General features: G+C 44.0%; 1 protein-coding gene across 1 annotated transcript in view; it reads left to right on the top strand.

Annotated features, from left to right (window-relative positions):
• Positions 1-6739, top strand: part of ptpn11b (protein tyrosine phosphatase non-receptor type 11b) — a 40501-nt gene extending 33762 nt beyond the window's left edge. Inside the window, exons 3-11 of the mRNA XM_018741946.2 lie at positions 603-797; positions 1394-1586; positions 1683-1799; positions 2357-2470; positions 2895-2991; positions 3746-3840; positions 3933-4088; positions 6307-6438; positions 6581-6739. Of these exons, the coding sequence (XP_018597462.1) occupies positions 603-797; positions 1394-1586; positions 1683-1799; positions 2357-2470; positions 2895-2991; positions 3746-3840; positions 3933-4088; positions 6307-6438; positions 6581-6739 (1258 nt within the window). The remainder of the gene's footprint in view (positions 1-602; positions 798-1393; positions 1587-1682; positions 1800-2356; positions 2471-2894; positions 2992-3745; positions 3841-3932; positions 4089-6306; positions 6439-6580) is intronic.
• Positions 6740-22246: the final 15507 nt, after the last annotated feature.

Raw genomic sequence — 22246 nt, 5'->3', positions numbered from 1 at the left:
GAACCCTCAAACTCCAAGGCCTCTGGTAGAGGACCTGAACTTGAGGAAGATCTGGTGCTTAGAGCCACTGGTCATGTTTACTACTCTTCTGCTTTGGCTGTTCAATGGTTGCTATAATTATACAGTTTGCTTTTGGTTCAAAGTTATATCAGAGTTTCCTACATACCACCATTTACAATATGGTGGCTATTTTACAGTTTGAAATATTAAGAATATTTGAGCTGGAGACATCTTTCCGTCAACCTCGTCTTAACCACATGCAGAGCAGTTTTAATAAAAACCACTCTAGTGGCACTTTCATGATTTCTAAATGACACAGCAATTTGGTTAAGTTCATAATAGCCAATAACCCCTTTCATGTTTTTTGTTTTAATGGATGTGTCCTTATACCAACGTGCCGACAGCCTGAAAGCATCTGAACAGTTGCACAATCCAAAGAGTGAACTCACCAATGTCTTTCCCAAGTTCTGTCAACCCTGTCATTAGTGTCCCTCTTTGTAGTTTTTTGGAGGAATGTTACATTTCATTATGTGTTTGCATATTGTGAATAAATGTTATCGTTTCATTGTTGACAGACTGACTGTCATGTTTTTCCTGGGCAGGCGACACAGCGAGGTCACCCATATAAAGATCCAGAATTCTGGAGACTACTACGACTTGTATGGCGGGGAGAAGTTTGCCACACTGGCTGAACTGATACAGTACTACACTGAACAGCAGGGCCTGCTGCGGGAGAAAAACGGCAATGTCATTGAACTCAAATACCCCCTGAACTGCAAGGACCCCACCTCTGAGCGGTAAGCTGCTTGTTGTCTTTACAGTGGCAAAGGCTGCCACCTGGTGACTAAATGTCATGACCAGACCAGACCAGACAAACAGCAGGGTTTTTCCTGTTTCATGGGGAAAAACCTGCTGTCTGGTGCACCCTGATGGCCACCTCTGTGCCGCAACTGGCCACTGCAACCCCTTGGAAAAATAGACTTGTGTGCTAGGAAAATATTTTTTTTTTTTGTCCGACAGGTCAGCCCGTACTAAATTCCTGATGAATTATGACTTTTTTACTGGGCTGATCAAGCAACTCCTATAAATTTGTCAGTTAAATTACAATTTTTCTAGTAAATTTTAGTACGGAAATGTTAAGTACTAGGAACATCAAACATGCAGAAAGTTCTGAAAAGTTTACTTTTCAAGCATTGTGTTTTCTGAAGAGTTGCAATTAAGGCCCAAAAAAATGTTGAAAGCCAAAATATATACTGCATTTTCTGATGTGTAACCTTAAATGACATAATAAAACTGATAGATAGAAACATCCTGCCCTCTTTTTGGTGGGTATGATACATGCTTTGGTGATGTGAGAGGCCAATTTGATGACAGCCTGTGGCTCCCTCTTCAGGTGGTACCACGGACAGGTGTCTGGGAAGGATGCGGAGAAACTACTGACAGAAAAGGGCAAGCTTGGCAGTTTCCTAGTACGCGAGAGCCAAAGCAAGCCAGGTGATTTTGTGCTTTCTGTTCTCACTCATGAGGAGAAGCCCGAGAATGCTGACCGCAGGACCAAGGTCACCCACGTCATGATCCACCATCAGGTACGGTAAAAAAGCATCTCTTGCCCACCACCTGTAGGGCAGCAACACTTGCATAGAACAGACAGTTCAATCTATCCTATTGTGTGAAAATTGTAGGACGGCAAGTATGATGTGGGAGGTGGAGAGACGTTTGACACATTGTCTGACTTAGTCGAGCAGTACAAGAAAAATCCCATGGTGGAGAAGAGCGGCATTGTGGTACACCTCAGACAGGTGAGTCCAATAACCCTGGAGAGCAACCAAAAGTGATGTCACATACAAGGCACTGCTGTGTTGTGTCTCTTGGGGTAATTTTTGAAAGTCGTACCTTTGATTCAGCCCATCACCAGGGTATGTGTATCATATTTATCATGAGTAAAATCCATTAACACTTTTAAATACTCAAATCCTGAAGTTTTTGTTTTTTACCGTATTCATTTATTTGCTATTTTATGCAACATTGACTCTTCTAAACCAAAGCTTCAACAGGAAAAAATAAAATAGGTAACTGCCCTTAGTTTTGCAACTCTAAATAACAAAAACAAACATAGTTGCTTATAATATAGTTGTACTATACAGTAGTAATGTGCAGCCTGTGTGTGACTTAAGATTATTAATTATGACTGTTAACATATTGTACAAGAATAACATTCAATATGACAATCAGTGGCTGTTTAACTGTCAACTCCACTGTCTCTCCTACATGTTTACGTTTGTATCGCTTCACAAGATTAAAGATATTCATAATTAAGAAAAACCAATAAGATTTTTCCACTTGTTCCGAATTGCAGCCATTCAACACAACCAGGATCAATGCGGCCAACATTGAGAACAGGGTGCGAGAGCTGAACAAAGTGGCGGACAGTTCAGAGAAGCCCAAACAGGGGTTTTGGGAGGAGTTTGAGGTGCGTTTCTAATTAGGTTAATAAATAAATTAATAAATAAACAAATAATGTTTATTGACCTCCTTTGGAAAGTGCTGCAAGCCCAGCATGCAATGTTTCAGTTTGAATGATGTTTCTCTGTTTAAATTGTTGCATAAATAAGGACCTTTTTCTCAACTTCAGCAGTATGCCTTGTTTGGGTGTCAACCCTGTAACCTACTGATTGCAAATTACTTTCTTTGATCATTAAACAATTTAGCTCAGTTTAAGCTTAACTCAGAGTGGATGCGGCTGATATGTTGTGTTCACTCTCTGCTCCCATATGTCGCTTTTGCATTGTTTGCACGTCTGGTAATGATCATGGCTTCCTCTTTTGCTGGATTTATTAGAGATGAGGTCCTAACTGTTGTCTTCAATCTGTCATCCCCACTCTTCCATCCACCAGATGCTACAGCAGCAGGAGTGCAAGCTTTTGTACCCCAGGAAAGAAGGGCAGAGGCCAGAGAACAAGGGCAAGAATCGATACAAGAACATCCTACCCTGTGAGTTTGCATTCACACACCCATCTGTGTCTGTATAGATGATTGTGAATGCCCACAAAGAAACTGGGAAATAGAATACATCTAATTAAACACATTAAAAAAAAAAAACTAAATAGACCACAAATCTTACATACACTTAATTTCACTGACCTCAGTATTAGGAGCATTTAGCTAGTACCAGGTTTGGCCAACTTTTGCCTCCAGAACTCTATGAATTCAGCGACAATATCCTTGATGCATTCCAAAGGGGTTCTTGGTCCATGGTTGCTTAACAGCTTCATACCATTTCTGTAGATATTTTGGTTGCACATTCTTTCTGCTAACATCGTATTCCATCTCATGCCAAAGAAGCCCTATTGCTTTGATAGGTGGGGTCTGTGCAGGCCAGTGGACTGAAGTAAAGGCACTGTAAATGTGGAAGCATCTTGAAATGATCCATGCTTTGTATCATGGTGCATAATGCTGCTGGGAATATCAATTTGAGAAAGGCTACAGCAATATTTTGGTACTTCGGCATTCAAATGTTCAGTCGGTACTAAAAACTTAATGTGTGTCCAAAATATAAACCCCATACCATTATACCACCGCCAAAAGTCTGTACTGTCAAAATATATTCCTAATAAAGTGCATGGTGAGAGTATATGGATCCTTCCAAAAGCATACAAATGTACAGTGTACTTACCCTGTAAGCGTGTTGTACTTTGATTAGTTACTTTGAGTGTCATCTATCTGGTCTTCATTCTATCTGTCCAAGTTGACACCACTCGTGTGGAGCTAAAGGAGGTAGACCTGGATATGCCCGGCTCTGACTACATCAATGCCAATTACATCCGGGTGAGTGGTAGAGTTGTGGCTACCATTGAACTGTCTTATATCAATTAAATAATGAGCATTCTTTGCTGTATCCTTCTGTGGTCCAATTGTTCTCACCCACCCCCCAGAATATGCACAATGAAGGGCGCTATGCAGCAGAGAGCAAGGTCTTCATTGCCACCCAGGGATGCATGCAGAACACTGTAATAGACTTCTGGAAGATGGTGTATCAGGAGAACACACATGTTATTGTCATGACGACCAAGGAGATGGAGCGAGGCCGGGTAATGGTTTATTAACATTTTTTTCATTTATGTGATAACGTTTTTTTTTTTTGTGATAGGTCCCATGCTACTTCTTGCATTACCTTGATATTGTCTTGAGCTCTCTGTCAGTTCACAGTGCTTTGATGATTCTTCTGGGTGACTTCAACTTGCATCTTCTGGACATTCATGTAGCCACTTTAACCTCTCTATGTTCCAGGCAACCACCTTGACCTTGTCTTCACTAGGAATTATTGATCTCTGGTGCTCCCTACTATTCCCCTTCATGATGACTTTGTTTTCTTTTCACCCTCCATATCTCTCCTGTTCCACCTTATACCTCTTAACCTTCATTCGTCTTTCCTCTGTTACTTTTAGCTTTCTTCCGTCTACCTTTGTGGTCTCTCCTAATTATATTGTGAATTTCTTATATCTGGTCACTGACAATGCCACTAAATCTCTTGTTTTCAAGTCCACATTCTTCTTACCTCCAGAAAACCTAATCCCACCTCCAGCTCATTGTCATTATACCTGTTATACACAGTTACAATCAAACACCACAAAAATCTAATTCTCACATGCTGAACAGTTTATAAGGAGCTCCTTTCTTGCTTTTACCTCACTGTTTTTGTAGTAGCAGCACATTTTTTTACACAGAGAATTAAAGTTGGCTTCCCATAATCCTGATTAACTTTTTGGCTCTGTCTCATTGCTCCATGACCCTGCCTCACCACTGCTTTCATATAACCTCACTGCGGAAGATTTGGCCTCATTATTAAAAGAGAAAATTGATTCCATCACCAGTAAATTCTCCATACCCATCTTCTTAGTACATAATAACATTACCAGTAAGGCCTTGTTTTCCTCTTTTTAATCCCTTTCTGAAATGGACATCCCTTGACCTCCTACCACCAGACACCACTCGTTCCTTCTCCTTCTTTTTCAAAATAAATTTCTCTGAAACTTATTCCTTTTACTTAATCTTTCACGTTCACTCCTGAGTCTCTTCTGGTTGCTTTCTCTATATCAGTGATATCAGGATTTGTCTATCCTCTGTTTAATGCATCTATTTGAACGATGAACATCAGTGCAGCAAGCAGAGGGTAGCAAACTAGGTTTACTTGAGAGTCACATGTCTGCAGCTGTGTCTCTTTCTCTTAATGTAATGCATAAATTGTACTTTTGCTGTGATGTACGTCGCTTTGGACAAAAGTGTCTGCTAAATGAATAAAGTAAATGTAAATGTATATCTTCACAATTGCTCATGCCTTACCACTGAACACAAACACAGCCCAAAACAACAGGATAATCTCCATCCTCCCTTTTCTTTTCAAAGCCCTTGAATGTGGCTGATAATTTCCTTGATCAATATCAGTTTGAGTTCAAAATCTGTCATTCCCCTGAATCTGCCCTTCCTGGGGTGTGACATGCTTTCTTGTCTGCTTGAGCTGCCTTCTTTTCCTTGCTTCTTCTTGACTTCTCAGCAACATTTTACCTAGTCATTCACCAGACCCCACTTTGCTGGCCCAAACAACTTGAAATTAACAGACCCTCATTGAAATGATTTCGTTCTTACCTGTCACATAGATCTTACTAGCTATTTTGATGTGGCTAACTTTCTTCCCTTCAGCGTTCCTCAATGTGTTTGACCTGCCAAAGAGTTCCTGTCTGTCTCCCTTCCTCAACTTCCTGCATTGGCTTCCTGTGGTTCCCCGTATTAAGATCAAGACTGCTTGTGACCAACAAGATGGTAACAGGATCAGCAACCCAGTACTGACAGGACATGATCAATCCTTACACCCTAACAAGATCATTATGGTCGTCTTCCTCTGATTGCTTGCTCTTGCACCTCTGTCTTCTCCTCCTAATAAGGGCACAAAAACTGAAAGCCTGCCAGGTCTCAGCCTTGATATTATGTTCTGGATCAAAGTTCCCCTCTCCCGCAGAACTTCCAATTACCTCCAGTTATTCCAGATTCATAAATTTACTCAACACCATCTGCTATGATTATATTTTTGCTGTTTGACTGTCACTTTTGTCGACAGCTGCTTCAGTGGTTTGCATCATAAACAGACAAATAAGCAGTGCTTTAATAATTTTGCATCTGTATCTAAAGCTCCCCATCTAATGTTGATGCACTTCTGTATACTCTGAATTCAGGTTTGTTGTGGAGAACAGCTACTGGAAAATCAGTAAATGTAAAATTGTGGCTTAATTCCATGTTGAACATTCTCCTCAGAACAAATGTGTCCGGTACTGGCCAGATAGTGACTCCACCATGGACTTTGGACGGATCAGTGTGAAGAACATAGAGGAGCAGAATGCCCAGGACTACGTCTTGCGGGAACTGGAGGTGCTATGTGTGGACCGAGTGAGTTCCCCCCGGCCTATTATATATCGCTCAAAGCCATCCAAGCAGACCCCAACCTGTGGTGCCACTCAGTTTGGGGGACTGTATCAGAGTCGCACTGGACCTGAATTTGGTTCTGATGTGCTTCTTGTTCTGATTCCAGAGTGAGCCTCCAAGAACCATTTGGCACTACCAGTACCTCAGTTGGCCTGATCATGGTGTCCCTAGTGAGTCTGGAGGAGTTCTTAGTTTTCTGGAGCAGATCAACCAGGCTCAGAATGCCATCCCTGGTGCCGGACCCATTGTTGTGCATTGCAGGTAGTCGATACAATTTCCTTGTACTCATTCTTATTATTCTAGACAGGCAAAGATATATCGTAAAAGTACTGTAAAAGTCTATATAGATATGAACTAACTCCACTCTTTGAAACCTCAGCACTTGGGTACTATAGTAACCACTTCCCAGTGCAAACATAGAGTGTTCCTCAGTTCAGCAGATTCCCCTGTACTGATCTTAGCACATAGAGTTTGGTTTTGCTATTCATCGGGGAGGGCCAGGGATATTTTGTTCTGCAGTTGAATATACCAATTAAACTGATTGTGAGGGTAATCATTCCCCATTACATATTGTGACTCCTTTAAATTTTGAGAGAATCACAGCATCTGAACCGCTTGTCCCGTACGGGGTCACGGGAGCCTACCCGGCAACTCAGGGCGTAAGGCCAGAGGGGGAAGGGACACACCCAGGACGGGACGCCAGTCCGTTGCAAGGCACCCCAAGCGGGACTCGAACCCCAGACCCACTAGAGAGCAGGACCCGGTCCAACCCACTGCACCAACGCATCCCCCATTTTGAGAGAATATTGATCTAAATATATATACATAAAATATTGTACCCAGTATTTCAAACACTGTTCCCTCATGATGCGCCTATATTCCAGGATTCGAATGCACTGTAAAACCTGCTAAACCAATTTAAAAGGGATTTCATGAACACCGGGATAAAGTCAAAGGCCTTCCATGGCCTCACTAATCATGATCTAGATATCACTGAATCTTTATAGAAAGTTCTGGAGCAGAAAGTGTAAAGTAAATTTCCACCTCCTTCATCCCTCAAAGAACTTGAGGCTTTTCTTCTTGAAGAATAGTGCAGTATCCTACTGCACACAATTTGTGACCTGTCGGCATTCCATGAAGGACTGAAGCTATTCAAAAGGCAAAGGGCAGCCCTACTCATGATTTGGTCTTTGATTATTAATAATTTGTTAGATGTTCATATATATTTATTTTTTAGTTTTAATGTAAGATGCAGTGAGCTATTCAAGTGTCAGTGATGTTATTGTTAGTGTTTATCACTGGCATTTTCATGTCTGATGTAAAAAGGTTTTAATCTAAGAAAATAATTTTGTGAGGTACCCCTTGTAGACCTCAGCTCAACAAATAAGCTCAACGATATAGTGGATAGATAATCAGAAGGTGGTAAAGAGGCCTTTTCACATAATGACTGCAGCTGACCACATTTTTAATTAGGAATTATTTTAATATCTAATGCAATTACCTTTAATTTAGCCAATGTCATGAACTGGTATTTATTTTATACAAGATATGGTGGGGTGGTGAAGTAAATTTCATATAGGTCCAATTGTTAATATGCATTCTATGTACAGTAGGACTCAATATGGGACTGTGTGGGACACAATTTTTACAGCAGGAAAAGTAGACTTCAGCGTAACAATATATTCTTGAACTTTGATAATTATCAAAGCAGCGAATGACTTTAAACAATAAACAACAGATGTTCAGCGTGTAACAGGCATGATGAACATTATCAAAAGCCAATGATTGTACTAAAAGAATTAGAACAATTTTCTTTAGAATCAAATCCCTTAACATCATTATTCATAATCTTCATTACAGCAGAAACTGAGGCACAGCCTGTAACTGATGTTGTTTTCCTATTTCTTTTACATTTTCAGTGCTGGCATTGGGAGGACTGGAACTATTATTGTGATAGATATCCTCATTGACATCATTAACAGACAAGGTGAGAATCTGTTGGTAAAAAGCATGAATAAAATCTCACCGATGAGCCTTTGTGTACTTCTACCAAAACCCAGGCTGAATCTGAATACATAAGATTGTTACTTTTGCTTTGCTTGGCTAATTGGGACTTCTGAAACTCAACTTTATTTGTTTAGGAATCCATTCCACTCCCTAAAAAGCACTTGTTATCTTTTGTTAAAGGTTGTAGTTGTTTTTTTTATAAGAGCTTGATATTTAATTTAAGTGCTGTTTTTCTTCATTTCTTTTTTTTATAACCTTCTCTCTCTCCACATACCTATTTTTTTAACTGGCATCTATTAATGTGTGACAGATTGTCTGTGTCATGGGAGATTGACACTAAATGATGCAGTGCTGCTAAGCCACTAAAGCAAAAAAGCAGTGTGTAATCTACCTACACCCAGCATCGAACCAGTAACATATGGCTGCAGTCTACAGTGCATGAAATCTTAGTTAAATACTTGGTAGTTGGGATAAACTTATCTTACTTAGCTCTCATGGTTATTGCATTAACTTCTGTGTTGTAGTAGCACAGAGGAGCCTGCTGTTTTAGAGTACCCACTGATCCCTGTGACCTTGATGTGTCCTGTAGGGCTGGACTGTGACATTGACATCCCCAAGACTATCCAGATGGTCCGGAGGCAGCGTTCAGGAATGGTGCAGACAGAGGCCCAGTACAAGTTCATTTACATGGCTGTGCAGCAGTACATCAACAAGATCCAGAAGAGGCTGGACAAGGAACAGGTGGCCTTCCCTTATTTGTTCTTCATAGTGACTAATTTCTATAATTATTTTACTGTTCAGTTAACCCTTTCATCAACACAACTTATAATTTGATCCATTTACACATTTGAGTGTTTTAGTGGAGCAATTCAATATCTGGCACTTTCAGAATTTGATTCAGCTAACTTACAAATATGTAACCATAACCATGCAACCTGGAAGCTGCCAATCTTTTTTATGTGGAAGCATAATGGTTCTGAGACTTTCCACCAAATTCTAGTTAATGTCTAGAGAACTGTTCTTGTACCTTTTACAAACAGAAATTAACCAACCAACCAATTGCAATAACCACTTGTCCCAAGCGGGTTTGTGATGAGCCAGAGTCTATCCCAGAGACATTGGGCGCAAGGCTGAAGGTGTGGGGGTCACACACCCTCGACAGGACACCAGTCCATCGCAACGCCACAACTCGTTACCAAGGCAAAGGTGCTAGAACAATTGCAGGACAAGCACCTTGCTCAAGGGTACTACAGCTGGCCCAACCACGACGCCAGCAGCTGCCCTCTAACAGAAACTAGTAAACCCTAGCTGTTTTCATTAACGGATTCATTGGAACTATAGAATATGAAAATCACTTAATTTTGGAGCAAAACAAGTATATGTTACACAATTATGAAACTGAATCTGAAGTGGGGAATATTTCTTTGTTGTCATATGGAGAGCTGCCTGTATAATTAACATTGCGCCTATTCTTAGTTAAGCTTCTTGCTTTACAAAGTTGCTTCTAAATTCAAAACGAGAAAACAAATACATGAAACTAATAAATAAAGACATGAATGCATACAAATTAAATTATACTTGTATAACAAATTTATCCACACTTCAATCAAGCCAATTTGAGCTTTTTTGGACAATGATTAATATTATGCGTTAAGGAATATACATTTTTACAGAACATAACGTGTGGGGGGCTCCTCCAGCTGGGCTCTGAAAGTCGTACCAATTATACTAATACTCATTAAGCACATTAAAGTCTAGACTTTGTTCAGGTACAGTTTAGCTTGTATGATCATGGAAATTAACTACAAATATATAAGAAAAAGGGGGGCGTGGTGGTGCAGTGGGTTGGACCGGGTCCTGCTCTCCAGTGGGTCTGGGGTTCGCGTCCCGCTTGGGGTGCCTTGCGGCGGACTGGCGTCCCGTCCTGGGTGTGTCCCCTCCCCCTCCGGCCCTATGCCCTGTGTTGCCGGGTAGGCTCCGGTTCCCCGCGACCCCATATGGGACAAGCGGTTCTGAAAATGTGCGTGTGTGTGTGTGTGTGTGTGTGTGTGTGTATATAAGAAAATTTGCATGACTAAGATGCCCTGAGGTAAAACAGTTCTAAAGAAAATCCATCTGTGCATTGAAAATGAATTTTCGTTATTGCCATTTGGAAGTCGCAGAAATGCCCAATGAATTACAATATGATAGATCCAACTGGAAATATTAGATAATGAAAATACAGTGTTGATTTCACAGAACCTTAAAAGATTGCAAAATAAATAAGGTTGAGATGTGGGAGAAATTTAAATTCTATGTTTTGCTTGTCTGTGTTTCTGTAAAATATCTAAGTTTGTAAAAAATTGTAATACAGTTACTTGGTAAGGATCAAAAGGGCAGGAGTACAACAAAGCTATGCTAATTAAAAAAAATGCTCCTGTATTTGGTAAACCAGCTCTTTTTCATAAACCGCTCAACCTCTCATGGTTGTATTTCGTTGTACAGACACCCCTCTACTTACTTAAATTTTACTTATGTAAATCTGGATTTATGTAAAAAATTTCCGGCATATACATTATTTACAAGGGGGGCATGGTGGCGCAGTGGGTTGGACCAGGTCTTACTTTCCAGTGGGTCTGGGGTTCGAGTCCCGCTTGGGGTGCCTTGCGGTGGACTGGCGTCCCATCCTGGGTGCGTCCCCTCCCCCCTCCAGCCTTGTTGCCGGGTTAGGCTCCGGCTCCCTGCAACCCGCTATGGGACAAGTGGTTAAGTGTGTGTGTATGTGTGTGTGTGTGTGTGTGTGTGTGTACATTATTTATGCATAGCACTAAAGTAAAACATCTGAAAGACTTTAACTGCAAGTCAGCGTAACCAGACAAGTCTGGAAGCTGCATCTTCCCAGTTCCATTGTACACACACCCCCCCACTTCCGTAAATTTTACTTATGTAAATCCACATATACATAAAAAATTTCCAGCATACACATTATTTACGCATAGCACTTAAGCAAAAGGGGGTTGTGGTGGCCCAGTGGGTTTGGCCTTTGCCTGCTCTCTGGTGGGTCTGGGGTTCAAGTACTGCTTGGGGGTTCCCTGCAGTGGGCTGGCGTCCCATCCTGGATGTGTTCCTCCCCTCCAGCCTTGTGCCCTGTGTTGCCAGGTTAGGCTCTGGCTCACCGTGCCCCCGCTTGGGACAAGCAGTTTCAGACTGTGTGTGTGTGTGTGTGTGTGTGTGTGTGTGTGTGTGTGTGTGTCTGTGTACTTAAGCAAAACATCTGAAAGATGTTAACTGCAAGTCAGCATAACCAGAGAAGGCTAGAAACTGCATCTTCCCAGTTCTCACATGTTTTGAGCCATGAACACATCTCGTCTTGTTAGTGTAGTGCTTTTTTTGCACATTTTTTTTACCCATTTCATTATTTACAATGCCTTATGGTAAACATGCATTTGAAGGAAAATGAGAACCATCTCACAAGTGTACAGCAACTGATTTGGAGATGAAACTGACAATAATAAGGAAGTATGAAGGTGGACAAAGATTATCGTCTATAGCACGGGAACCAGTTTTAGCCCTATCGGCTGTAAATACAATAGTGAAGGATTCTGCACGTATAAAGGAGCATTGAAAGGAACAGCTAGCATGAAAATAACAATAGGAACAAAGAAATGTCAAGGTGCAATAACTGAGATAGAAATAATATTAATTTTATTATGTTGAATTATGGGCGAGGAGGGGGAATTTGATATATGTAACTTCCAACTTACATAAAGAGTTGAAAAATGGTCTATTTGGTCACACATTAGTTGTGTTTAAAAACATCATGCTGATGAAAGGTCAGAGAAAAGTAGCAGTACAAGCTAAAAGGTTGACCAAAAGTGCAAAAATATCATCTAACTACTAACAGAGGTCAGCAGAAGGGCATCTCACCAATTCATCATACCTTGAATTCGGTGGGCTGCAGCATCGGAAGGCCATACTGAATTCCACTCATGTGCCCTCAGACAAAGGATGCAAAACTCCATTCAGCTGCATACATTTCATGCAGCATGCAATCATCAAAATTGAAAGACTCCAAATTGGAGAATTGTTGCTGCTTTTGGACCCAAAGCAGGTTCAGATTTCACCTCCATGTAATACCCGTGTGCAAGATATTTACCCTGAATTTCTCCAGTAAACCCTTCCTGGATCGGGGCCTTGGCATGGCAAAAGGGCTTGGGTGATCTAGGGATCTTCAGAGCTATGTCATCGGGAGCAGTATGCTCCTGGTAGGGTCTCCAAAGGCGAACAGGTCTGGAGTGAAGATCCAGACTAACATGATCCAAAAAACTCCTATGGAAAATGGGAACAAAAGAACGTTTACCCTTCCTGGAATAGGATCACCGGGACCTACCCCTGGAGCCAGGCCTGGGGGTAGTGTTCCTAGGTGAGCGCCTGGTGGCCGGGCAGCCCATGTAAAAGGCATCGTCAGGGGGCCATGTGGGCCCACCACCTTCAAGGTCCAACATGGGGTTCTGGCGCATGGCATCGTGGCCCCTTGCAACAGAAACTGGCTTCTGGGACATGGACTGTAACCTTACTGGGGGGGGTGGAGCCAGAACTGGTGCAAGAGGTTGAGAGATACCAACTAGATATAGTTGGGCTCACCTCCACTCACAGTGCCGGCTCTGGAACCAAACTGCTCGATAGGGGGAGGTCCCTCTCCTACTCAGGAGTTGCACAGGGTGAGAGGCACCGGGTGGGTGTGGGGATACTCACAAGCCCCAGCTGGCTGCCATACAACTGGAATTTGTCCCGGTGGACGAGAGGGTCGCCTCAATGCAACCTAGGGTCGCAGAGAGAAAAACTTTGACTGTTGTGTGTGCTTATGCACCAAACAGCAGTTCAGAGTATTTGCCTTCTTGGAGAGAGTGGATGGGGTTCTGGACAGAGCCCCACCTACAGACTCCATAGTCCTGCTGGAGGACTTCAACGGTCACGTTGGCAATGACTGCAAAATCTGGTGTGGGGTGATTGGGAAGAACGGCTTGCCCGATCTGAACCAGAATGGTGAAATGTTATTGGACTTCTGTGCTAGTCATGGTTTGTCCATAACAAACACCAAGTTCAAACACAAGGTCGTAAGTGTACTTGGTACCAGAGCTCCTTGGGCCAAAGGTCAATGATTGACTTTGTAGTCGTTTCATCTGACTTGAGGCTACATGTTCTGGACACTTGGGTGCTGAGCTGTTAACCGATCACCATCTGGTGGTGAGTTGGATCAGATGGCAGGGAAAACCAATGGCTCCGGCTGATAGTTGAACCTCAAATTGAAGAGGAACAATGTGGATTCCCCCCTAGCCGTGGAACAGTGGACCAGCTTTTTACTCTCTCACAGATAATTGAAAGGGCATGGGAGTTCGCTAATCCAGTCTACATGTGTTTTGTGGACTTGGAGACGGCCTATGACTGCGTTCCCTGGGAAATTCTGTGGAAGGTGCTTAGGGAGTATGGGGTACCGGGGCTACTACTGCAAATCATTTGGTCTCTGTGCAAACAGAGCGAAAGCTGTGTCCGCATACTCGGCATTAAGTCAAGCCTATTCAATGTGGGTGTTGGACTCTGCCAAGGTTGTGCCTTGTCTCCACTTCTGTTTGTGGTTTTCATGGCGCATTATCAAGGCGCAGTCGAGGCTAGGAAGGCATTCTGTGTGGGAGTCGTAAAGTGATGTCTCTGCTTTTTGCAGATGATGTCCTTTTGGCACCGTCACACGGTTGCCTCTAATATGCACTGAAACGGTTTGCAGCCAAGTGTAAAGCAGTTGGGATGACGATCAGCACCTCAAAGTCTGAGTCCATGGTTCTCTCACGGGAAAGGATGGCATGCCCCCTCCAGGGAAGGGGAGAGAATTTGCCCCAGGTGGAGAAGCTCAAGTATCTTGGGGTCTTGTTCACGAGTGAGGGAAGAAGGGAGAGTGAGATCGACCGCAGACTGGGAGCAGTGGCAGCAGTAATGTGGTCGCTGTACCGGACTGTAGTGGTGAAGGGGGAACTGAGCCATAAGGCGAAGCTCTCCATTTACCAGTCGATCTACGTCCCTACGCTCACCTATGGTCATGAACTTTGGGTAATGACCGAAAGAATAAGGCTGCGGATACAAGGCGCCGAAATGAGATTTTGCCGCAGGGTGTTTGGACTCACTCTCTGTGACAGGGTGAGGAGTTTGGACATGCGGGAGGAACTCAGAGTTGAGCCGCTACTCCTCCACATTGAGAGGAGCCAGTTGAGGTGGTTCGGGCATATGATAAGGATGCCCCCTGGACGCCTCCCTTTGGAGGTATACCAGGCACGGCCAACTGGGACGAGGCCCCGAGGTCGGCCCAGGACCCACTGGAGGGATTATATCTCACAGTTGGCCTGGGAACGGCTGGGGATTCCCCAGGCTGAGCTGGAGGAAGTTGTGGGGGACAGGGGCAGCTGGGCCTCTCTGCTACCACTACTGCACTGCTGCTACCCAGCTCTTCTTGTCCTTTCCCCAGGAGCTACATACATTTTCTTCTGCATTGCAGCCTGTCTTTCAGACATCGCTGCCTGGATGTCTGATCACCATTTACTACTCCATCCATTCATCCATCTTCCTCCGCTATCCGGGGCCGGGTCACGGGGGCAGCAGTCCGAGCAGAGTCCTCCAGACTTCCCTCTCCCCGCACACCTCCTCCAGTTCCCCTGGGGAAACCCCAAGGCGTTCCCAGGCCAGCCGGGAGACATAGTCTCTCCAACGTGTCCTGGGTCTGCTCCGAGGCCTCCGCCCAGTGGGACATGCCCGGAACACCTCACCAGGGAGGCGTCCAGGAGGCATCCGGAACAGATGCCCGAGCCACCTCAACTGGCTCCTCTCGATGCGGAGGAGCAGCGGCTCTACTCCGAGCTCCTCCCAGGTGACTGAGCTCCTCACCCTATCCCTAAGGGTGCGCCCAGCCACTCTGCAGAGGAAACTCATTTCTGCCGCTTGTATCCGCGATCTCATTCTTTCGGTCATGATCCAGAGCTCATGACTATAGGTGAGGGTAGGAACGTAGATTGACCTGTAAATTGAGAGCTTTGCCTTACGGCTCAGCTCCCTCTTCACCACAACAGACCGGTACAATGACCACATTACTACGGACGCCGCACCGATCCGTCTGTCAACCTGCCGCTCCATTTTTCCCTCACTCGTGAACAAGACCCCGAGATACTTAAACTCCTCCACTTGAGGGAGCAACTCCCCCCTAACCCGGAGGGGGCAATCCACCTTTGTCCGACTGAGGACCATGGTCTCGGATTTGGAGGTGCTGATTCTCATCCCCGCCGCTTCGCACTCGGCTGCAAACCTCCCCAGTGCACGCTGCAAGTCTTGATTTGATGAAGCCAACAGGACTACATCGTCCGCAAAAAGCAGAGACGAGATCCTGCGGCCACCAAAACAGACACCCTCCGTTCCCTGACTGCGCCTAGAAATTCTGTCCATGAAGATAATGAACAGAATCGGTGACAAAGGGCAGCCCTGGCAGAGTCCAACATGCACCGGGAACAGGTCTGACTTACTGCCGGCAATGTGAACCAAGCTCCTGCTCCGGTCATACAGGGAACGAACAGCTCGTAGCAGCGAGCCCCGAACCCCATAATCCCGAAGTACCTCCCACAGGATGCCACGAGGGACACGGTCGAATGCCTTCTCCAGGTCCACAAAACACATATGGACTGGTTGGGCAAACTCCCACGAACCCTCCAACACCCTAGTGAGGGTATAGAGCTGGTTCAGTGTTCCACGGCCAGGGCGAAAACCGCATTGCTCCTCCTGAATCCGAGGTTCGACTATCGGTCGGATTCTCCTTTCCAGTACCCTGGCATAGACTTTCCCAGGGAGGCTAAGGAGTGTGATCCCCCTATAGTTGGAACACAATCTCCGGTCCCCCTTCTTAAAAAGAGGGACCACCACCCCGGTCTGCTAGTCCAGAGGCACCATTCCTGAACTCAACGTGATGCTGCAGAGGCGTGTCAGCCAAGACAGCCCCACAACATCCAGAGACTTGAAAAACTCGGGGTGGATCTCATCCACCCCCGGAGCCTTGCCACCGAGGAGTTTTTTGACTACCTCAGCAACTTCAGCCAGGGTAATGGACGAGTCCCCCTCCAAGTCCCCAGCCTCAGCTTCCTCTACGGAAGGCGTGTCGGAGGAATTAAGGAGATCCTCAAAGTACTCCTTCCACCGCCCGAGAACATCCTCAGCTGAGGTCAGCAACGCACCACTTCCACCGTAAACAGTATTTGTGGAACACCGCTTCCCCCCTCTGAGTCGCTGGACGGTTTGCCAGAATCTCTTTGAGGCCGACCGAAAGTCTTCTTCCATGGCCTCACCGAACTCTTCCCAAGCTCGAGTTTTTGCCGCGGCGACTGCCAGAGCCGCGTTCCGTTTGGCCCGTCAGTACCTGTCAGCTGCTTCAGGGGTCCCATGAGCCAGCCAGGCCCGATAGAACTCCTTCTTCAGCTTGACGGCATCCCTTACCTCCGGTGTCCACCACCGTGTTCGGGGATTGCCGCCACGACAGGCGCCGGAGACCTTATGGCCGCAGCTCCGAACTGCCGCCCCGACAATGGAGGCGTGGAACATAGTCCATTCAGACTCAATGTCCCCCACCTCCCTCGGGACCTGGTTGAAGCTCTGTTGGAGGTGGGAGTTGAAGACCCCTCTGACAGGGGCCTCCGCCAAACGTTCCCAACAGACCCTCACTATACGTTTGGGCTTGCCAGGTCTGTCCAGCTTTTTCCCCCGCCATCGAATCCAACTCACCACCAGGTGGTGATCAGTTGACAGCTCAGCCCCTCTCTTCACCCGAGTGTCCAAGACATATGGCCGAAGATCAGAAGAAACGACTACAAAGTCGATCATCGACCTCCGACCTAGGGTGTCCTGGTGCCAAGTGCACTGATGGACACCCTTATGCATGAACATGGTGTTTGTTATGGATAAACCGTGACTAGCACAGAAATCCAATAACAACTCACCGCTCGGGTTCAGATCAGGGAGGCCGTTCCTCCCAATCACGCCCCTCCAGGTGTCACTGTTGCTGCCTACATGGGCGTTAAAGTCCCCCAGTAGAACGACAGAGTCCCCAGTGGGAGCGCTTTCCAGCACGCCCTCCAGGGACTCCAAAAAGGCCGGGTACTCTACACTGCCGCTAGGCGCATAAGCACAAACGACAGTGAGAGACCGTTCCCTGACCCGAAGGCGCAGGGAGATGACCCTCTCATTCACCGGGGTAGACTCCAACACATGGCGGCTAAACTGGGGGGCTATTAATAAGCCCACACCTGCCCGCCGCCTCTCACCCTGGGCAACACCAGAATAGTGGAGAGTCCACCCTTGGTCGAGAAGAGTGGTTCCAGAACCCAAGCTGTGAGTGGAAGTGAGCCCGACTATATCTAGACGGTATCTCTCAACCTCCCGCACCAGCTCAGGCTCCTTCCCCGCCAGTGAGGTGACATTCCAAGTCCCAAAAACCAGAGGTGGCGCCCGAGGTTTGGGTCGGCCAGGCTTTATTTACTACTCAATTCTCCAAAACAGAGATCCTTCATCTCCTTCCTGGTGTCAAGAACTCTCTATCAAACTGGAAAACTCGCTCATTTTACTTACCTCATTGGCAAAGAGCCTGAGAGTAATAATTGTTTCAAGTATATCTTTGTCAACATATCGAAGCCACAACTCAGTCCTGGAGGTAAATCCTGCATAACATCTGCCCTTACTTCACAACAAGCACTACGCAACTTCTGGTCCAGGTTAAGGTGACATTCCGCCTGGACTACTGCTCTACCATCAAACCTCTCCAGCTGATACAGAATGCTGCTGCACAAGTCCTGTTGGACCTACTGAAGCTTTGACATATATACCCCCTCCTCGTCTCTCTGTGTTGGATTCCTATTGCTGCCTGGATCAAATTCAACACTCTGGTTACAGCTTATAAAACCATCAATAGTTCTGCTCCACAATATCTACAAGACTTGATCATTCACCACCCCTCAGCCAGATTGCTACACTCCTCCTCCTCTGCCTGCTTGGTGGTTCCATGCACAAGAGGTCCAAAATCAGAAGCACAAAGGTTTTCTGGCTCTAATGTGGTGCAATGACCTCCCGCTCTCACTCAAAACTTCTGAACCCCTCTGTTCATTTGAAGAAGGGTGTCAAAACTTACCTCTTTTGCACTAATTTTTCCCTTGATCTCGTAAGTGCGCAATAAATGTGTTTATGTTTAAGAATTTTTTATGTCAATTTCTTTAATAATGGAAAAGCCTTTATACAGTTACTCATGTAATGTACACTGGTTCATACAGTTATATGTCACAAATTCATTGTACTCCAGACATGTCTGCATCCAAATGCTGATGTTGATATAATGCACTCTTTGTATTGTTCTTTTAGATGTGTGTCACTTTGGACAAAAGTATCTGCTAAATGAAGAAAAGTAACTGTGAATGTTTAAATAGGTCAAGACACTACAGCACAAAGCAGCTATCATCTCAGCATGGTTCCATAAACTTTACTTTAATGGCCTTCATAGTCCCTGGGTCTCAGCACCATTGGGATGAGACCGAATATGATGAACAGGCTGCCAAAAATCTGCATAAACGGTGTGACAGTACTGAGTCACCACAGATGAAGATTGTTCTAGAATGTTTTTAACCCCTTCTTGCATCCATGCTCTTTATTTCAGGCTTTACCAGAACTAAGTAGTTGTACCTAAAAAGGGACCTGTGAGTGTTAACGTCATCATAATTTTGATAAACATGTATAAGCATCTGCAGCGAGGTGAACTGCTCATCAACCTTGTTTCAAGTAGATTTTGAGGAGTTTCACATTAACTGCCATATTCTAACTAGGATTGATGATGTTCATGTATTGTTTCAGAGGAGTAAGGTGAAGGAGAGGGAGTACTCCAACATTAAGTACCCACCACTGACCAATGCAAAGCAGAAACCCAATGCTGGATCCTCACGGGCCTCTTCCTCCACGTAAGTGCTGACAAATGAGACCAAGTAGACTGTATAAGCAAGTGGCATCTATCTATCTATATGCCTGCCTGTCTGTCTGTTGGCTCAGAGATGTAATTTAGCAATAGTGAAGCACTATTGCTCTTACTGCCACTATTTTATCATTATCATTTGATTTTTTGAATGTGAAGAAAAAATATTGCAATTAGTTTTCAGGGCTAGAAATGGAATGTGATTTGGTCTTTTGATCAATGTAGCAGATTTATGGTTAAATGCAAAAGTGTTGTAACCTTGCCATGGACATATAGGAACCATAAGGTGTCATGTAAATTTATTTGGGATCCAGCATATAGTATGTAAAATTTGTTAGCTGTTTATATGTTGTTGATATCATTTGGTTTGCTGTTAATTCTGTCAATTAAATACAAGAAGAGGTTTTGAAATTCCATAATTAGGGACTTGTTCTTGTTATGTAACTAAATGCATGACATAACTATTATCCATGTAAAAACAAGATTTATAACTATACGGCACGACATTCCAATTACAAAGCAGTGCGAATTGATCAAAAATGTCTCTGTTAGCCATCAAGCAATTTTACGTGACATTAGCATGTCCTGGCAAAACCATCTGAAATGTCTAAAGCCTGACAAAGCAAATTTACAAAAAAAATGCTATTTTGTCAGCATCTCTGACAATTTTTATGCCCACTGATGCCCTGTGATTTTCTTGCCTCAGCAGAAAGGAGGACCCTGCAGCAGTGTATGAGAACCTCAACATCAAGACCCCAAAGACCTACGGAAGCAGCAACACGAGAAGATGAGGGCCCTGCAGGCTGCCCATCTGTAAGTGAACACTAGTACCTGCCACATCTGTAGAAATGAGACACAATGGTGTTGGAGGCATAGGGGGCAGAGAACAAGGAAGAACCTGCAGGTGTTCTGTGTGACTGCAGCAGCTGGCTTAAACACCGGGACTTTGCTCTTAGCTGTGCTCCCAAATGCAGGAATCAGTGTTTATTCTGGCTTCTGGTTACCAAAAGGTTTATTTTAACTTTTCCTTTCAGTAGTTTTGTAGTGTTGGGCTACCAGTTACGTTAATAAGCAAAATATAGTATTAACAAGAAAATAAAATCTTCAATTAAATGTCTTAAAATGATCAGTAGTTTTTACTATAGACTGTGGGTCTTAAGGGTGCAGTGGTGCCTTTGACCTTCTTTATGGTCAGTTGTCCATATAATGGTTGTTAAGACATAATGGTAGAGCTTTTCGGTGCATTTGGCAATGGTCATTACTATTTGAAATTGTTCATTATTATTTTTTAAATTGCTTTGTGTGAGAGTCTGTGTGTGTGTATTTGTCTGTATGATTGTGTGGTTGCAGCAGAGGCCCAGGGAGGATCTGTGGACATGCTGGTGTCACACTTGCACCTTGTCCTCTAAAGCTCTCTCTGCCTGCTTGTCTCTCCGACTGGCTCCTCACTAAGTGCCTTTCCTACTCAAATATCTGTCCAGTCCTAATATGTTTAAACACACCCTGCACTCCTTCAACAAACAAAACACGCTATTTTTGTAGTCCAAGAGCACTATATATAAAAGTTCCTTATCCAGTCAAAAAAATAGACTGACAAAAAGATGTACAGTATTTTAGGTATTCTTTACATCACATTGCATGAAGAGCATGTGAAAAGCTGGCTGACTGTGTTCAGGAACTGGATGTCATCGCTCAAGGTGTATGTTTTTGACCCATTGGCTGGAACAGATGACCATGTGGAGGTTGGGCTGCTGGTTGCCAGGTACAGCTCCTCACCACCAAATGACCAGTCTCAGTCAATGCCTGGTTATCAGTTTGCTTTCCACAATATCCTGCCTGCAAATTAGCTGGAGGAGCATATTAAATATGGAAATTATGCTTATAAATGTCACAAGAAGTGTTTTAGAGGTGTAGGTCTGGTATATCTCTCAGTAGTTCTGTAAGCATGGTCTGTTACTTTACGCATGAATGAAAAAAAACTTTCTTTGGAGAAACTCAACTTGTCCCCCTTAGGCATTAGTGGCTTTTTTTATGTGTGAAACAGATATAATCTACAATTTTTAAGTGATGATAGAAATATGTTTTCACTTGTTTGTCTTAATAAAAAATTGCAATTTCATTTTGTCAATGTAGTATTTTATCTCTGTTATTGATAGCTTTTTTTTTTTTTTTTTTTTTACATGAGCTGAGTGTTTTTTTTCTTAAGACTGTCAGGTTAAATGTTCACTATGAATAAGATACTGAAAGCTGCTGCCTGAAAGGCTCAATACATTTATGTATTTATGTGATCACAGTTTTTATTCCACTGTCCAGAGAGGTTGTATGTCCATATTTTTCACAGGTTGCAGCCATGTTATGCTTTTCCAACAAACATGTTTTAAATGTATTTATAGGAACATTTTAGTGCTACATGTAACATGGGAACATGATCTCAAGCAATCAAGTGGGGTAAAAAAAACACCCTTCTAGAACTATTTGTCTTGGCTGTGACCTTCTCAGCTTGAGAACTGCTGCTGTTCATTCTCCTTAGTGCCACTGTGTAAAAGAGACTTGTGGGTATCATAAAAGGCATAGGACGGTTGAAAGAAAAATGCCATATAAAACCCACAAAATTACCTGTAGCATCTCTTTCTGTCTGTTTTTTTTATCCCTGGGTGACAGTCACATAAGCATTTGACAAGTGCACACCTTATTTGCTTCTACTTGAACGAAATGGGCAAGTATTTATTGCCACAATTTCAAGATGCTCGGTAA

Source organism: Scleropages formosus, chromosome 25 (assembly GCF_900964775.1).
Source record: "Scleropages formosus chromosome 25, fSclFor1.1, whole genome shotgun sequence".
NCBI lineage: Eukaryota > Metazoa > Chordata > Actinopteri > Osteoglossiformes > Osteoglossidae > Scleropages > Scleropages formosus.
Note: the sequence above shows the minus strand (reverse complement) of the source record. Positions and strands in the feature narration are given on the sequence as shown.